This window comes from Astatotilapia calliptera, chromosome 20, assembly GCF_964374335.1.
Source record: "Astatotilapia calliptera chromosome 20, fAstCal68.1, whole genome shotgun sequence".
NCBI lineage: Eukaryota > Metazoa > Chordata > Actinopteri > Cichliformes > Cichlidae > Astatotilapia > Astatotilapia calliptera.
In genome coordinates, this window is record NC_137441.1 from 22,592,736 (window position 1) to 22,609,782 (window position 17,047).

Below are 17,047 nucleotides of genomic sequence, written 5' to 3' on the forward strand. Positions count from 1 at the left end.
CCCGTGTTTGGTGGTGGTCAGAGGGCCCGGTGGCGCCAGTGTCCGGCAGCCTCGCCTCTGTCAGTGCGCCCCAGGGCAGCTGTGGCTAAAATGTAGCTTGCTGTCACCAGTGTGTGAATGGGTGAATGACTGAATGTAGTGAAGCTTCTTTCAGCCTCAGTACATGCGTTTTATCCTCAGATTACAATTATTATTCTGTGCTTGATGTGCCTCAGCTTTGGTCCTGGCTCTTCCCCTCTGACTGCACTAGGACATATTGCTGTCTGATAAAATAACACATGGATTCGTGCCATATAAAAAGTGAGACATGTCAATTCAGATTCTTTGTCAAATATACACTAATGAATCAGCAGCCTAACAACTGTCATGATAATAAATACTAGTTAATCTATAGCACCAAATCATCAGTCAGTCACCTGTGACCTCGCCTCTCCACTTCTGTCTGAGCTACAAAATGGCAGAGCTGCCTCTGTCACCTGATGAATAACAGTGAGACATTCCACATACATGCAGTCACACATGTGCTTCAAATACAGTCATGAACCATCAAGTCATCATCCAATTTCACCTGTGATCTTGTGTCACCATTACTCTCTGAGCTTTGTGTTGGTTGGAATATTTGCAAAATCATGACTACCTCATGATGTTTTGTCTCAAAAATTAACCCTATGAATATGTCAGTACCATTAGGATGAAATTATTGTGTCACCAACATTTTAACGTTAGACATATAATTTTAACAGCCTCTGTAAACTAATATCCTGGCTTGCTCGAGGCTGCCGTTTTCTCTAGCGGATGAACTCTCCTTTCCAGCACCCTGGCATAGACTTTCCCAGGGAGGCTGAGGAGTGTGATCCCCCTGTAGTTGGAACACACCCTCCGGTCTCCCTACTTAAAGATGGGGACCACCACCAGTCCAGGTGTACTGCCCCTGATCTCCACGCAACATTGCATGTCTCTTGTGTTCTGGGGGCCTCTGGATGTCTGGAGTTTTGATCTCCTCCATACCTGCTTCATGCCCTGGAGGACGGGGCTGTGGCCCCACCACACCCTCTAGCAGATCGTTACATGAAGGAACCTTTTAAAAAAAAACAAAAACAAGCGCGTCCATGCTCACAGGTGTACACACGGGTGATCACACCCACAAACTACACCCTTTTTGGCTCCTACCTCAAAGCACACTGTGTTCTGTTGATCTTATGTGCTACACAATAATGTTTAATATTTAGTATTTACTGTCATATTCCCATATATCATTGTGATGTTGTTTATTCTCTTCTGCTTGTTTTCTTTTTTCTTTCTCAACAGGTGATCCAGGTGATCGATAGATGCATTTTTTTTTCTGCCCATTCTGTTGGTTTTTGTTTTTTGCCCTTCTTCCCCGTCCCTCTTCTCAGCTGTTTCTCTTTCCCTCTTTCTTTCTCCCCTTCTTTCCTCCAGTCCAGTCTGTCCCGTATTCAGCAAGTGAAAATAAAATAAACAATAAAAGGTGAATCAAATGGACCATTACGGCAAGGCTGGGATGGTCAATTTGGTAAAGTAAATCCGTTGGGCATCTTTCTTTGCCTTTAGACAACAATTCTGATGGCAAAAGAGCCAAACGGGACAGGCAAAAAAGAAAAAAAAAAAAAGAAAAAAAAGAGAAGCTGATCAGGGACTTCGTTTGCTCCGCACTACCCGACTCACTGGACCCTCTGCAATTTGCATACCGCCACAACAGGTCCACTGATGATGCCATAGCCCTGACACTCCATGCTGCCCTCTCACACCTGGAGAAGAGAGACACGTATGTGAGAATGCTGTTTGTAGATTACAGCTCAGCATTCAATACCATCGTTCCCTCGAAGCTGGACAGGAAACTGCAGGATCTAGGACTGAGCAGCTCCCTCTGCAGCTGGATCCTTAACTTCCTGTCTGACAGACGCCAAGTGGTCAGACTGGGCAGCATCACCTCATCCTCCATCACACTGAACACTGGTACTCCACAGGGGTGTGTACTGAGCCCTCTCCTGTACTCACTCTACACCTACGACTGCACGGCCACTAACAGCTCCAACATCATTGTGAAGTTTGCGGATGACACTACAGTGGTGGGTCTTATCACCAAAGGTGATGAGACAGCTTACAGGGAGGAGGTCAGCGCCCTGACCCACTGGTGTCAAGACAACCATCTCACCCTCAACGTCGCAAAGACAAAGGAGTTGATAGTGGACTTCCGGAGGTGCAGAGAAGTACACACCCCCATCACCATCAGCGGCGCTGCTGTGGAGAGAGTGAGCAGCTTCCGCTTCCTGGGTGTACATCTGGCTGAGGATCTTACGTGGTCAGTACACACAAACAAAAACAGTGAAGAAGGCGCAGCAGCGCCTCTTCTTTCTCAGGAGACTGAGAAGATTTGGCATGAGCCCCCGCATCCTCAGGACCTTCTATCACTGTGCCATTGAGAGCATCCTCACTGGATGCATCACCACCTGGTATGGCAACAGCACCGCCTACAACTGCAAAGCTCTCCAGCGAGTAGTGCGGTGCTCTGAACGGATAATTGGAGGTGAGCTTCCCTCCCTCCAAGACATCTACAGGAAGCGCTGCCTGAGGAAAGCATAAACTGTTCAGACTACTTCCATCGGGAAGGAGGTTCTGCAGCATCCGGTCCCGTACCAGCAGACTGAGAGACAGCTTCTTCCACCAGGCCATCAGACTGCTGAACACTTCATAGACACCTCACCTTCACTACTGGAACTTCAGCATTATGCACTCCATACTGTATATAAATGCCACTTGTTTTGCACAATATCCAACTACCAACCTCTGTATATTTTATATACTTTTATTTTATTGTTTACTCTATTTATTTGTAAAATATGTACACACACACACATATATATACACACACGTAGATATACATATTTAGTATACACATTCAGTAATATGCATACACCCTTATATTGTACATATATTTATTCATATAATTCTCAGATTTAGCCATTCTTATATGTTGCTTGTCTTATGTTATTGTATTTTTGCACACCTCTGTTGCTTGTGAAGCTTGCACACAAGAATTTCACTCACATGTACTGTACCAGTGTACCTGCACATGTGATGTGACAATAAAAGTGATTTGATTTGATTTGTTTCTGTATGTATCAGCATCTATGATTAAACAAAGTTTTTCCTCCACGTGGTTAAGAAGAGTATTCTAGGATTCTCAAAATGCCTCCATAACACCAGTAGGTGTTTTTAAAAGGACAAATTATTTTATGGGAAGTTGAACTTCCTTTTACTGTTAATATATCAACAAATAACTAACAAAGAAAACTTGAAAAAGGGTCTATTGTAAATATTCACATTACACCCTCTGCTACGCTGGAAATTACTTTCTTTGTTGGGGTTTATGAAAGAAGTCTGTCCATGTTTGAGTGTATTCTTTTTGGCAAAAGAACAAGAATAAAAGAATCATCTATATTTAGCATTTCAATCTCCTTCATGCTTTCTGGTAGAGAGCCAGAGCCATCAATTATGGCCAGGGGTCCAGGTCCTGACCTTAGCCATCTAAGGTGGTACGCTTAGACGACAGCTCAGTGGCAAAAACAGCAATGAGGCTTGAGCCCGGTGGCCAGTAACCGCGTTGCTGACATGAAGATCGTCAATGTCGCCCCAGAAGACGCCTTCGATCGTGCTAAATGGAGACGGATTTTTCGCAAAGCTGACCCTGTCACATGGGACAAACGCCAGGAAGAAGAAGGTCCAGGTCCTGAAGCAACAAGCAGCCCTGTTTGAAAAAGCAATCCCATTTACATTTACCAATAAAACAAAGGTGTATGTGTGTCTGTGTTGAAGATGTTAAGATGCTAACTTTTTCATTGAAAGTAACCAGGATGGACACACAACATGTCACACAAAATGGAGAAGGATGCTTGGGATAGACTGAGATAAAGGCAGAAGACGCACTGTGGCGACCCCTAAAGGGAGCAGCAGAAAGATAGCGACTCTCCTCAATGGTTAGTACATTTCCATCTTGATCCTTAATCACTCTACTCTCTTGCAAGTCCAGGCTCTGCTTGTCTTTCTGTAAAAGTCACCTCTCTTTTTTTTGTTGTAATCCTAGCCTCTCAGGACCCCTGTCCACTTTCTTCATCTCTCTGACTATCCTACTTCAGCCGTACATCTGCAGTCGTCTAGTAATTCTATCTCACCTCCTTTCTGAACTCTCTGCAACATCCTTCTTTCTTCAATGTTCACCATTTAATCTTTGACTGCCTTAACTTGTTTTCTCTTCTTAATGACTAAATTCATCCTACATACTACCACCTGATGCTGCCTTGTCACATTCTCCCCAGAGGAAAAATGTGACTTCGATTTTTGCCTAGCTTTCTTCTCAGGAGAGAAGGAAGCCAGGCAGCACATTCTCAGCTCACCTGTGTGCACAGAATAGTTCACCTGTGTGCACCTTCCTCCACTCTTATATGTATTTTTGTCCTTCTACACTTTACCTACGCAACACCTTCTCATCACCTCTGTTCCCTTCAGGTACATGTCCTCTGAAGTCTTCTCCAACCACCAGTCTCTCACCCCCGAGAACACACCATCTAATTCCAAATGTAGGATATATAAATGGTCAGTTATGATTATAATTACTGCTAATATAATTGCAATATACGGTATTTCCTATTTTTAACGGAACGTGTTTCAAAGAAGGGGTCGCTCAGGTGCTGCAGATTTTGAGAGCCATATTATCTGAGCTAAAGGAGTCCATCTCCAGGTTGTATATTACTCACATTTTAGGCTTTTGCTTCAGGGATCAAGTGTGAGTCACTGAGCTTAGGTTTCCAGATACTTTTCCAATTCTTTTGTACATCTGGACACACAGTAGGTGCTTACCAGTTGTGAAAGCCCCTGTTCCCATGTTTTACACATACTGTTTTTATGGTGTCCCAACTGAGATGTTTATTCCCCATGAGGAAGAAGAAGCTGATGTTTTCTTATTTATGCTATTTTTCTGTGTGCCAATCTCAATTGGCTAATTAGTTACTTAGTTAGTTTTTTTTTTTGGTCACTCACTTCTTCTGCATTTGCAAATGCAAGAGTGACTCTTATGTAGAGCTGCACCACAGCAGTTTTACAGAGCTTTTTTGAATGGTTCTACCAGAAAAACTTAATGATCAGGGCCCAATTATTTTGATCAAATTTGAGATCACAGTCATTTATCACGATTATGCATTGAGTTAAATGCTCCCCGAGTTTGTCCTCGAATTCTAGAATACCCTGGTTTTTCAAAGCATTTTAACAATGCATCAGGATCTGCTTCCATCGACAAGGTCTTCACCTTCTGCTCTGCCAGACATTTAAACTGTGTTTTGAAGGTCTGTTTTTGAAGAGTATTTGAGAAACTTCATTCTGCTTGGTGCAGGGAACAGCTGTGATGGGAGGCAGATCGTCAGGCGATGAATTAGAAATTCCCTGATCTGGTTTTGCTTTGTGATCTACTGGTGGAGCATGCATTTTGATATTGTTCAACACCTCCAGGGATAAGCAGACTAACCAGGCAGCCCCCCACAGCACTTGAAATCTCACACAAGGTAGCCTCAAGTAGACATAAGAGGAAATGCAGTTTGTGGCACTTCATTGTTGAATAACATATTAGCCAGCAGAGATAATTTCTGTATAAATGTTTTTTAACAATTAATTTCATAAATTAAATGTATTTAAAAACTGACAATACACCCTAGTTAACATGAGCATTTGGGTCTATTGTATTTATCATGAACAAAATATTGATCTCATTCAAGTTAAAATACTTGTTTGCATTGGAGTAACAAAAGAACTCAATGGACGTCGGGGACTCCGTACAACTAGGATTACGTAGTTAGGGTTTTTTTTTTTTTTTTTACGTGAACAACAGAATCTGGCAACTCGGTGGGAGGCGACGTCGGCAAGAGCTCTATCGGTTTCTTCTCTGACAGCCAGCGTGGAAAGATGGTGCTCGACTTGGACCTGTTTCGAACCGACAAAGGCGGCGACCCCGAAGTCGTCCGTGAGACTCAAAGAAAGAGGTTTAAAGATGTTACCCTGGTTGACAAGCTGGTGGCCGCAGACACAGAGTGGAGAAAATGTAAGTCACTCTGCAGCTAACGTCAACGCGGTGGCTAACGATGCTAATGTTAGCGTAGCCGTCAATGAATCTTATAATGGAGAAGAGTTCACGCCAGACTCCATTTAACAAAATGTCTTTTTTAAACTGTTACAGTTTAATTGTGGTTAACTGTTTGATCCGAAATGGGACCGAACAAGGTTTTTGACTTATTCAGGGTCCACCTGTTTATTCGGCTCATTGTAATACTAAATATAAAATCTTCAGAATAAATTTAGGGAATACTTTTGGTTGTTAGCTTCACTGTGTTGCTGCGCAAGCTAAAAGCTCATTGCACTGCAGTGGTCTGATCTCACTTATGAAAGTCAGTAATTTAAATGGTAAACGTGCTGGTTGGTGTGTTATATTTGCGCCGTATTGATTAGTGGATAGATGTTGTACACTGTTTCTTAAGCAATTCATTGAAGTTTGTCTGTCATTTTATTTAGTATAACCAGATGTGAATAGCACGCTAATCTTAGCGCAGCTAGCATAATTCAGCAAATCTAGAAAAGCCATTGTGGTTGTTATTTAATAAGTACCTAGTTATTTAAGACCAAATTTTCACAAGACGAGTCACTAGTTAACCTCCTGTTCCCATTATTCCGTTGACTTAGCCAGCGTTTCCCATTAAGCTAACGCCGGGTTAGCTAAACGATGCCGGGTAGTCAATCTGATGCAATCCCAGCCAGCAACATGTCAAGTCAACGTCGCCCTGTAGTGTGACTACTGAGATAGTCAACATGATCCAGTTTTAATAATTTCTTCTGTACATTATTACAGGTATGAAAGTTGCCAAGATAGTGTTATGTTTATATTATTATTTTGGGCTGTTTAATACTTAGTTACTGTAAATCATGTCACCAGGTTATTAGACCAGCTGCTGTGGCACACACACAATCTCATAATGCACTGAGTCACTGATTTTACCCCCTGACAGGCCGCTTCACTGCAGACAACCTGAACAAAGCAAAGAACCTTTGCAGCAAAAGCATCGGGGAAAAAATGAAGGTATTTCAACATAACACTAAATGGGGACTGTTGAGCATTGTATTTGTTTTCCAGTCCCTTCAGAAATAAACAAGGTTTAGCATTGTCTGTCTTTAACCCTCTGCTTTGTTGCTCATGCAGAAGAAGGAACCAGTTGGAGAGGATGAGGCTGTTCCTGAAGAAGCGCAGAACCTGGAGTCTCTTACGGCTGAAGTTCTGTCGGTATGACTGACTGCACTCTTTTCTGTCTACACAGCATAACTGTTTGTAAGATGGCAAACAGATCTAACAAGCTTGTTTGCATTTTTTTTGTCCTGTGCCAGGCCCTGACAGTAACCCAGATTAAAAAGGTGCGTTTGTTGGTGGATGAAGCGATAGAGAAGATGGACAGTGAGAGAGTAAAGCTGGAGGCGGAACGTTTCGAGTACCTGAGAGAGATCGGCAACCTTTTGCACCCCTCTGTACCCATCAGCAATGATGAGGTGTGTGGTTTGGTTTGAGGGGGGGTTAATACTAGAGCCCAACATTGATCTTGAATGTCTGAAAAGAAGACCGCTAGACTTTTTTTTTTTTTTTGGTTTGGGCATCAATCGTACTACATGGTCTTTTACATGGTCAGTGCTAGAAGCAGCTTTTTCTTTGTAAATAACATCCACATGTCTGTAATGAATGTGGTTATTGATTTATCATCCATTAAATGGACACAGCCCACGCACAGATCAAAACACCATCATATCATGATGATTTTTCTGTCCTAATTTTCTGCCTTGTTCATTTACCACATCCATAGCAAGGGAAATAGAGCCACCATGAGGGGTCCTGTAAGCCAGCAGTGAGCTGGTGTTGTACACTGAAAAGTTGCAGGCAGGGGAAGAAAAGTATAATCATTTATTTAGCTAACCCTTCCTGTTATCAGCTGCATCTTCTAATGCTGATCACCCATAAAGTGAAAAGTAAAACTCGATGACACAAGACTGGATCACCAGCAAATAGCAGGGTGTCTCGCTGTCAAGTCCTGATAATTGATTTAATGTATTGTGCTGTGGGGAGTATTTGCTGGCTTAATCTGGGTCCACATCACCCAAAAGTGAAAGGTCACTCACCATTCGTGTGAAAGTTATTCATATGCTATAGTCTTCCCAGATAAACAGTGCTCTCCTCACAAACAACATAAAAACACTGATATAATTCCAATAGTTTTTCAGAGTTCCAGAGGTTTGGAGAGTGTGGCTTTCAGGCAATTCTGGCAGCATAATACAGCTTTAACACCTCATTAAAACCTTCAAATAAACTTTGAGCTTTTTGTGAATCTGAAAATAAAAACACATGTTTTCCTTATTAGTAATTCACAGAATCTGGTACTATGATAAATGTCTTGTCATTTCAAGATTTTCTGATCATACAATCAAATTGTTTATTGTTTGCCGTCAGGATGCAGACAATAAGGTGGAGCGTACCTGGGGTGACTGCACTGCCCAGAAGAAGTACTCCCATGTTGACCTGGTGGTCATGATCGATGGTTTTGATGGCGAGAGGGGAGCAGTTGTAGCTGGCAGCAGAGGTTATTTTCTCAAGGTATGTTTTCATATGAAGAAAAGTAAGTAGAGAAACAAAGTAACACATAGTAGCATGACCAGGTTTCCCTTTCCTCTTCCTTTCCTTTACTGACCAGCTGTTTATCTCCTCTCTGCTGTGTTCAGGGTCCCCTGGTGTTCCTGGAGCAGGCTCTGATCAATTTTGCCTTAAGGATCCTCTACAGCAAGAACTACACCATGCTGTACACACCTTTCTTCATGAGGAAGGAGGTCATGCAGGAAGTCGCCCAGCTCAGCCAGTTTGATGAAGAGCTTTACAAGGTATGGAGACTGTCTCTGAATTGGAGCATGCAGTATACTTGTTCCAAAGTGGTAAAAATATAAAACCTGTGCATTAGAGATGCAGCAGTTGCATTTTTGTAGATATTGTGTGAATAGTTCTCGTTATTAGATTTACAGTCCCAACCGTGTCAAACTGGTATCCTGATGATGATGACAGTGAGTTGAGTGGACTTGGGCAGCCTGCCTGCTCTGAATCCAGTAGAAGATAATTGGAGTGTGGCAGAAAAGAAGATTGGCAACCAACAAATATGTCTATACATGGATTTAGGTTCCCTCTTCAACCTCTCTACGTGTTTCTGTCAGGTCATCGGAAAGGGAAGTGAGAAATCAGATGACAGTTCCATAGATGAGAAATACCTCATCGCCACCTCAGAGCAGCCCATCGCTGCCTTCCTGAGGGAAGAATGGCTCAAACCAGAGGACCTGCCCATCCGCTACGCTGGCTTCTCCACCTGCTTCAGACAGGAAGTGGGTTCCCATGGCCGAGACACCCGTGGGATCTTCAGAGTGCACCAGTTTGAGAAGGTCAGTTTTGTTGAAATTGTGATATTTTTTTGTATAATTACATTTTTAAATTTATTTTTATTCAAAAACAATATGTCAGATTAACACTAATATAGTTTCAAAAACATTAATAACAAAAGTACTTTTTGCTTTTAATTTTAAACATTGTTTCTTCTACGTCTGCTTGTAGATTGAGCAGTTTGTCTATGCCTCACCGCATGACGGCAAATCATGGGAGATGTTCGATGAGATGATAGGAACAGCAGAAGAGTTCTACCAGTCACTAGGAATTCCTTATCGTATCGTCAACATTGTCTCTGGTAGGTCAAATACATGCACTCTCACTCCTCATACCACACTGAGCATTTTTAGTTGCTGGACACACACAGACAACACAATACAAGGAATAAATATTTAATTCAGGTCTTTTTATTTTTTAGGGATATTTTTTCTTCTCCATCATTTACTCAGATCTTATATTTTGTAGATGGTCTCACATTGTGAATATCTCAGAATCACTGTATTGCAATACAGTAATATTATACCATGAGACTACAGCTAACCATACCACAATTGAAAGTGACAACTTTAAATATATTATAAATATTACATATCCAAGTGTTTTGGTAGGAAGGAAGAAACACAACTGTTGGGCCATCCTGTGTACTACATATTACCGATTTCTTATATCCACACACATTCAGTCTCACCCTAAAGTGAGACGGAATAAATATCAGACGTGAATGTGGCCCATTCTTGAAGGTACAGCATCAAGTCTGTTTGTGTTGGAAACTAAAAGAAATCCAATACAAACAGACAGTTTGTTTTGTTTTTTTTAAATTGTGCATGAAGAAGAAAAGAAAGACACATGGACTGACCTTCACCAAACCAATCATCATGCATGTTTGTACATAAATACCATCCCTCAGTTGGACAGTCATTCATGACTTGAACTATCCACTTCAGTAATTACTTTCAGCACAGTGGACAGACATTGAAAAATGAATGATTGTTTTGCACATGTAGGCCTACAAAATCTAGAACGCATTACAAACAGGATAAATGTGTTCTTCATTTAGTCAATAATTAGATTTTTACACTATCTGAACTATCAGTCCAGTATAACTCTGTATAACATCCACTAGGGGTGAATTGTTTGAAGCAGCATGAACAGAGTTGAGTTAAACATGCACAGCAGACAGTTGAAGATGACACAACCAGGCTGCGTCTGGGTCACCTGCATTTGTATGTGGAAAAATGAAGACAGTATGAAAATGCTTCATGAATTTCTTTGTGGTTTATCTGATGGAACTGAAACATTACAAACTGAATTCCTTCTGTAGATAAATTAGATAAACGTAATATCCAGCACTACCTGCTAGGCATTCACCTAACTGTGCTTCAAACAAGCAGAAAGAGTTTTAGATGATTTCTTTATAACTCAACCATGACATAAACCAGGGCTGCCCAATCCCAGTCCTCGAGAGCTACTATCCTGCAGCTTTTAGATGCATCCCTACTCCAACACAGCTGAATCAAATGGTTTGATTACCTCTTCAGCATGCCATCGTGTTTGGCAAAGGCCTGATAACAAGCCATTCATTTGATTCGGGTGTGTGGGAACAAGGATGCATCTAAAAGCTGCAGGACGGTAGCTCTCGAGGACCGGGATTGGGCACCCCTGACATAAACTAACTGCTCTCTCCTTCATGTGTACTGTAGGTGCCCTGAACCATGCAGCCAGTAAGAAGCTGGATCTGGAGGCCTGGTTCCCCGGCTCAGGGGCCTTCAGAGAGCTGGTCTCCTGCTCAAACTGCACAGACTACCAGGCCAGGCGGCTGCGCATCCGCTACGGACAGACCAAAAAAATGATGGACAAGGTGAGTGCTCAGTTCCAACACAGCGTACAAGAACTAATGCAGTTTGTGTGTCTTGTCTGCTATTTCGTAAGGGATCAAAGATAAAGCGAATTACTGGGAAGCAGAAAAATCTTAACTTGCTTCCCCCTGCACATGCGTTTCACTTTTCTGTAGCCACACTCTAAATTCATATCTCTCGTTGTCTGTGTGTTTTGTAGGCGGAGTTTGTGCACATGTTGAATGCAACCATGTGCGCCACCACACGTGTAATGTGTGCCATCCTAGAGAACTACCAAACTGAAGAAGGAATCATTGTTCCAGAGAAGCTCAGGGAGTTCATGCCTCCTGGTAAGCTGTGCTGGCTTTCTTACCTGTTTACTGCACCTAGAGACTTTTGATGTTAATGTACACTATCATCTCAACTGCGTTTGTCTCCATATAATACTTAGCATTTGGAACAAATTTCAAATGCTTTGCAGCTTTCTTAGAGGAAAAAAAATTGACATTTTTGGAAGTGCTGTCCAGCTGAGAGGTACATGTTAACATCCATATCCGTCAATCGTATGTGTATCCAACACTTGAAGCTGATCACAGGGACTGACTGCTACCCTTCCTCTGTCCCAAGTTAAACTAAGATGACTCCTAACATCTCTACATATCATATTTGACACAGTGTCATGACAGTGATTGTTTATATTAGAGATGGTTAGTTTAAAGGCTCAAGGCTTCCCCCTGCTGGCCATTTAAAAAAAAATTAAAGTTTAAGAAACGTGACCACAGACTTCACTTCTCATACCCAGAAGCTGCATCCATGCTTTATATATTTATTATTTATTATTATTATTTATATTATTTACTTTATATGTAGTCTGTGCGCCATTAACATTCTTGTTCAGTGACTGTCAGCAAACAGCTTGCAGGAGTGTAGCTGTCACCCTCTGGTGCATTCTACCAGATGGTTGGAAAAACAAGGGAAAATATGTTTTTAAGACAAGAAATGTAAAATATTGGATATATTAAATGTTTTTGTTGTTTTTCCCATCTTCAGGTTTGACAGAGATCATTAAGTTTGTCAAGCCAGCTCCCATTGATCAGGAAATGTCCAAGAAATCAAAGAAACAGCAGGAAGGAGGGAAGAAGAAGAAGCAGGGAGGAGGCGGCGGAGACCAGAACCTGCCCGATGCCATAGAGAACATGTCCGTGAACGATTCGTAGACCCCGGCACACAGCAGCAGTGTCGCCTCACCAGCCTCACAGATGCACACTAATAGAACAGACTGTTGCTTGAATTGTAATGATCAGGGATTAGTTTGTCACGTCTCACAAACTAAACCTGAAATTGGCACTTAACGGTAATGTGAACGCTCGGCTCTGTTCCATCGGTGTCCGTCTGAGTGGGTGGTGTTATGTCATCTCATCATTCACATAAAGCTTGCCACAAAAAGGGATCCTTTTGTCAGCCATCCCCAGGTCACTTCACCCCTCTATCACTGTATGACATCACGAACACGAAGCCTAAAGCACAGCTGCCGACACCTCATGGAGCGTGTCGGCAGCTGTGCTGAGAGTCAGGCTTCTTTTCTGTCTATTTCTGTCATTGATTTGATACAAGCAGTCTTTTGGGAATATGTTATAAAAAGTATGTTTGCAGGATGTTGGGCATTGTTGATAATGTGTTCAAAAACTGTCTGAACTCACCGTTTGTTGACTGTGAGAAGTGAATGGTTGGGTATTTTAACTGTCTGGTTTAGGCTTCTCTTTGCGTTGTCTGACCACAATCATCATTTTCATCCACTGTTTAACACGATGCTCTTCTCCACCTCGAGACGTTGATGTTTCCTGTATGTACTTGCTAAGACAAATATATATATAATTGCGCATTGATGAAGTGGCACGCACTGTAAACAATAAATACAGTTGAACTGGAAGTTCTTGTGTTTGTTTGTTTGTTTGTTTGTTTTTAAGTATATGCACAAAGCAGACTAGATCAGTGGTGATGGTAATGTGACTAACCACACAGCAAGCCAGGCTGTTTATTAACCAATTACATTCAAAATGCTTTAATAGGCACCCAGTTCACAAAGTGGAGAGATCTGGTTTAGGAAGGCAAATTAGATGGTAGCAGTTGTTTGCCTGTATATATGTGTGTCCAAGCAGCCGTGCCCCTAATGACTTCAAGCCTGACTGCATTAAAGTTATCAAAGCATCTGAATGTGGTGTAATGAGCTGTGACCGCAGTAAAGAAGGCTAAATCAAATCTCTAGTTAAGGTGTCAATATGAGATCACCAGTAACCATATGAAAACAAATTCTGAGCTTTTTCTAACACAAACTTCAGTATTCTATAATATTATGGCTGTAAATAGATATGTTAAAGATGCTCTCAGTGTCAAAAGGTTCAGGGTTTTCCTTTGACTTGTCACCGGTCTGGATTTTCTAATACTGCAGAGGTGTTAGGGTGTGTACTACCACATGCCACATCCCCAGTTTCACTCTCAACCAGCGGCACCTTTGTTACCTGTGTTTACTCGTTTACTGTCTGTTTCTACAGCAACTATTCAATTACATCCCAAAAATAAAATATCTTAAAGAAAAAGCTTAGCTAAGCAAAGAGAAGAGTTAGTCTACCTCTACTTTAGAACAGTCCACACATATGTATGTATTTATATTTATATTTAATTATTTTTGTCCTGATCTTCGTGTCACGAAAGAGCTTTTAAACACAATAAAACATCTTGCTTAGATGTCTGGCTGGCTGGTTATCAGATAGATGTGCAATAAGCAATAAGGAAGACAAATCAGTTATTCATTAACTCTGACAGACTTTACACTCCCTGCAGTTGGAAGCCAATTCACTCCGTTTGCGGTATATTTACAAAAGGTAAGAAGAAATCTCCAGCACTTCTTTTCTTTATATAGTTGATTAGATCATTTGTATAATATATATTTATTTAAACCTAATTTATGTCTGTCTTTGACAGATCCAGGCTTTAGTTTGGTACGAGTGTTGAGATGAATGACGTGGAAGACGACGTTGAGATCTCCTTTCCAGTAAAGGTAAATGCTGATCTTTAACAGCCACAGTTTTGTTGCAGAGTGTTGAAAAATATTCTCAGCTCTGAGATTACTTATTTTTTATTCAACTTTACTTGTATACTTGATAGGTAGCAACCAAATATATATATAAAAAAACATACTGTGTAAAGTAAAATGCTAAGTAAAGTTCTTATTATTACTATTATTAAAAACAAGAACAACACTTGTTTCTGTAAACTGTAGTTTCTCGGTCGAGTAGAGGTGGTCCGCCCCGATGGAATACAGATCCTGGAAGAAGCCGCTCAGAACCTCAAGGTGAGCCACCGACATATTTAATACATTTACAATGTTATTTTTAGTCGTGCTGGTGTCATAGATCATGCATTCATGTAGTCAGCGACCATCGGCTCCACACTGACAACATGAAGTGTTGAAAAGAGCGCCCAACACCTCTGCCACGCCACATATGAGAAACTGTTATTGAAATCATTTACACTGCTCTGTGGATGTTTTACACAACTTTGAGATCATTTTTCACAACTTTGTAGTTGTTTTGTGTCTTTGTGGCTATTGTTGTCGCTTTTAAGTTGTTTAGTGCTTTGTTGTACGTTTTCATTGTTTGTAGTTGTTTTTCAGCACTTTGTATTTGTTTTGTGGCACTCTGTAGTCATTTTGCATCTCTTTGTGGTTATTCTTCCGTGTGTGGTTGGTTTGTACCCCTTTGATGTCCCATTTTAGCCTTTTTATGGTTGCTGTGTATTTATTTGTAGTGCCCCGTGCCTCTTTGTTGCTTTGCGTCTCTGTGATTATTTTGTGTGAGTGGTTGTCTTGTTCCTCTTTGTACTTGTTTTGCTCACTTTTATGATTTCTTCTCTGTGTTTGTGGTTGTTTTGTATCCCTATTTTGTTATGTCCTGTCTCTTTATACTCATATCAAGTCTCATAAACCCTTTTACTGCTCATAATAATAGAGCAGCGTCAATGTATCCAGTGCATTGACTCATGACCAAATATGTAAATACCACCCGCCTCTGCTCCACCTAATTGGGCAGCTGGTAAGTGCTAGCTTGCAGACATGCATATATTGGTTTAATTATGCTTGAGCTATTAGAGCCACCGCTTCAGCTCCTACAGGGCTGCTAACATGGCTGCAGACTCTCATTATTGTCTATAATGTACCCCTTTAAAATAGTCTTGTATTCTAGTAGGGAAAGGCCAACTTTGTGTGCATCTGCAGGATTATTTATACTGTTTAAATGAAACAATTTTGTGTGTTTTTGTCATTCCTAGACTTCAGATGAATTCTCCTCTGAGAAAGCTGCAAAGAAGAGCAAAGTCCATCTGTTCCTGTCTCTGAGTGGGATAGACATTTTGGAAAACAAAACCAAGGTGTGTGACAAAAGTGTCCTAATTACAAAACTGCTCATTCTCATGATGTATTCAGCTTTCATGATGTTTTAAAATGTTAATTCTCATCATCTTCCCTTCCCTCAGTTCCTATTGTACTCGTGCAACCTCTCTACTATTTCCTTTTGTGCTGTCCATCCTTCTTCACCCAAAGTTTTTGGGTTTGTGGCCAAGCACCCTGCAGCGGACACGTACCACTGTTATCTGTTTCAGAGCGCAAAGTTTGTGAGTATTCCCAAGGCTGAAACTAAAGACCAACTTTGAAGTTTGATGTTGGTAGAGCAGAAGACTACAAATCCACAGCTGAATGACATATTCTGGCTTCTAGTGTCCCAGATGTGATTTTTTCTGAATTACTTTTTAGTCTCACGTGCTGGTCTCAGTTATTGGGGACGCCTTTCGGGTTTCAAATAAGGAGGAGACACACAGAGTAGGACGAGACATAAAAGTGGAGGCGCTCCAACATAAGGTCAGTCCTGAGTTGTCATGGCTGTTTTTTTTTCTATTTCTGTTAAAGAACTTACAGAGCTTATGAAATTAAATATTTCCAATATTCACGAAAGCTTTAAATGAGTCTCTCAGTCTTTTTAATACTTCTTTTTCAGAATAAAATGCTGCAAAGAGAGAATGATAAGCTGAAGAGGAGGCTTGCAGGAGAAACTGATGACTGATGATTGCATACAATGTTGCTGTTGTGGGTACATATAAGTACACAACGAGCGTGAGAGACTGCTTCCTATTAAATTTTACATGATGCTGAAATAAATGTCTGTAATTTTCTTTTCTTTTTTTCTTATTCAGCGTAGAATCCATTTTAGCTGCTTTACCCAAATCCTTTCTACTAGATGGCAGCAGCGAGTTGTCATTCTCACTATGTTGGCAAGTCTCTGGATGCGTTCAAGTGTTTTAAAAACATAATAAATATTGCACTTAATTGTTTCACTTACAGTTAAAAATAAAAAAACAAACAAACAAATGCTTTAACATCACTCAGAACACTGAGATGTTTGATGAAGTCTGTAATTTTAAAGAGCTGTCTTGTAAGAAATAAAAATGTGTTTCATTTAAACGGCCATTTGTAGTGTAGATGTTTCAAACTGTGCTGTGTGTCAATAATAGATTAAGTTCAATTTTCCAAAATAATTTATGGCTAAATGTCATAATGCTTGACTTGTAAAACACGACATAACTGAATTGAAAATTCGTTTCGTTACCATTGGTAGCAGTAGCATTTGTTATGCATTTGCTG

The 17,047-nt window shown here is 40.9% G+C and overlaps 2 protein-coding genes across 2 annotated transcripts; both read left to right on the forward strand.

Moving 5' to 3' along the window:
- Window positions 1-5,885: 5,885 nt before the first annotated feature.
- sars1 (seryl-tRNA synthetase 1) lies at window positions 5,886-13,285 on the forward strand. Its single transcript, XM_026154600.2, has 11 exons — window positions 5,886-6,109; window positions 7,068-7,138; window positions 7,259-7,339; window positions 7,441-7,599; window positions 8,549-8,692; window positions 8,818-8,973; window positions 9,298-9,519; window positions 9,689-9,818; window positions 11,221-11,378; window positions 11,576-11,705; window positions 12,406-13,285. The coding sequence occupies exons 1-11, from the start codon at window positions 5,974-5,976 to the stop codon at window positions 12,570-12,572; spliced, it is 1,554 nt and encodes a 517-aa protein (XP_026010385.2). The 5' UTR covers window positions 5,886-5,973; the 3' UTR covers window positions 12,573-13,285.
- Window positions 13,286-14,142: 857 nt separating this feature from the next.
- LOC113013534 (PTB domain-containing engulfment adapter protein 1) lies at window positions 14,143-16,867 on the forward strand. The gene is made up of 7 exons (XM_026154529.2): window positions 14,143-14,237; window positions 14,338-14,413; window positions 14,636-14,707; window positions 15,682-15,780; window positions 15,886-16,023; window positions 16,163-16,267; window positions 16,404-16,867. The coding sequence occupies exons 2-7, from the start codon at window positions 14,369-14,371 to the stop codon at window positions 16,467-16,469; spliced, it is 525 nt and encodes a 174-aa protein (XP_026010314.1). The 5' UTR covers window positions 14,143-14,237; window positions 14,338-14,368; the 3' UTR covers window positions 16,470-16,867.
- The last annotated feature ends 180 nt before the right edge of the window (window positions 16,868-17,047 follow it).

What these genes read in the sequence shown, in the direction of transcription:
- sars1 (XM_026154600.2), top strand. Translation starts at nt 5,974, where the DNA reads ATGGTGCTCGACTTGGACCTGTTTCGAACCGACAAAGGCGGCGACCCC. An exon ending in GAGTGCACCAGTTTGAGAAG is followed by an intron (nt 9,520 to 9,688) that starts GTCAGTTTTGTT and finishes GTCTGCTTGTAG; the next exon opens with ATTGAGCAGTTTGTCTATGC. An exon ending in TATCGTCAACATTGTCTCTG is followed by an intron (nt 9,819 to 11,220) that starts GTAGGTCAAATA and finishes TGTGTACTGTAG; the next exon opens with GTGCCCTGAACCATGCAGCC.
- LOC113013534 (XM_026154529.2), top strand. Translation starts at nt 14,369, where the DNA reads ATGAATGACGTGGAAGACGACGTTGAGATCTCCTTTCCAGTAAAG. An exon ending in AGATCTCCTTTCCAGTAAAG is followed by an intron (nt 14,414 to 14,635) that starts GTAAATGCTGAT and finishes TGTAAACTGTAG; the next exon opens with TTTCTCGGTCGAGTAGAGGT. An exon ending in TGTTTCAGAGCGCAAAGTTT is followed by an intron (nt 16,024 to 16,162) that starts GTGAGTATTCCC and finishes ATTACTTTTTAG; the next exon opens with TCTCACGTGCTGGTCTCAGT.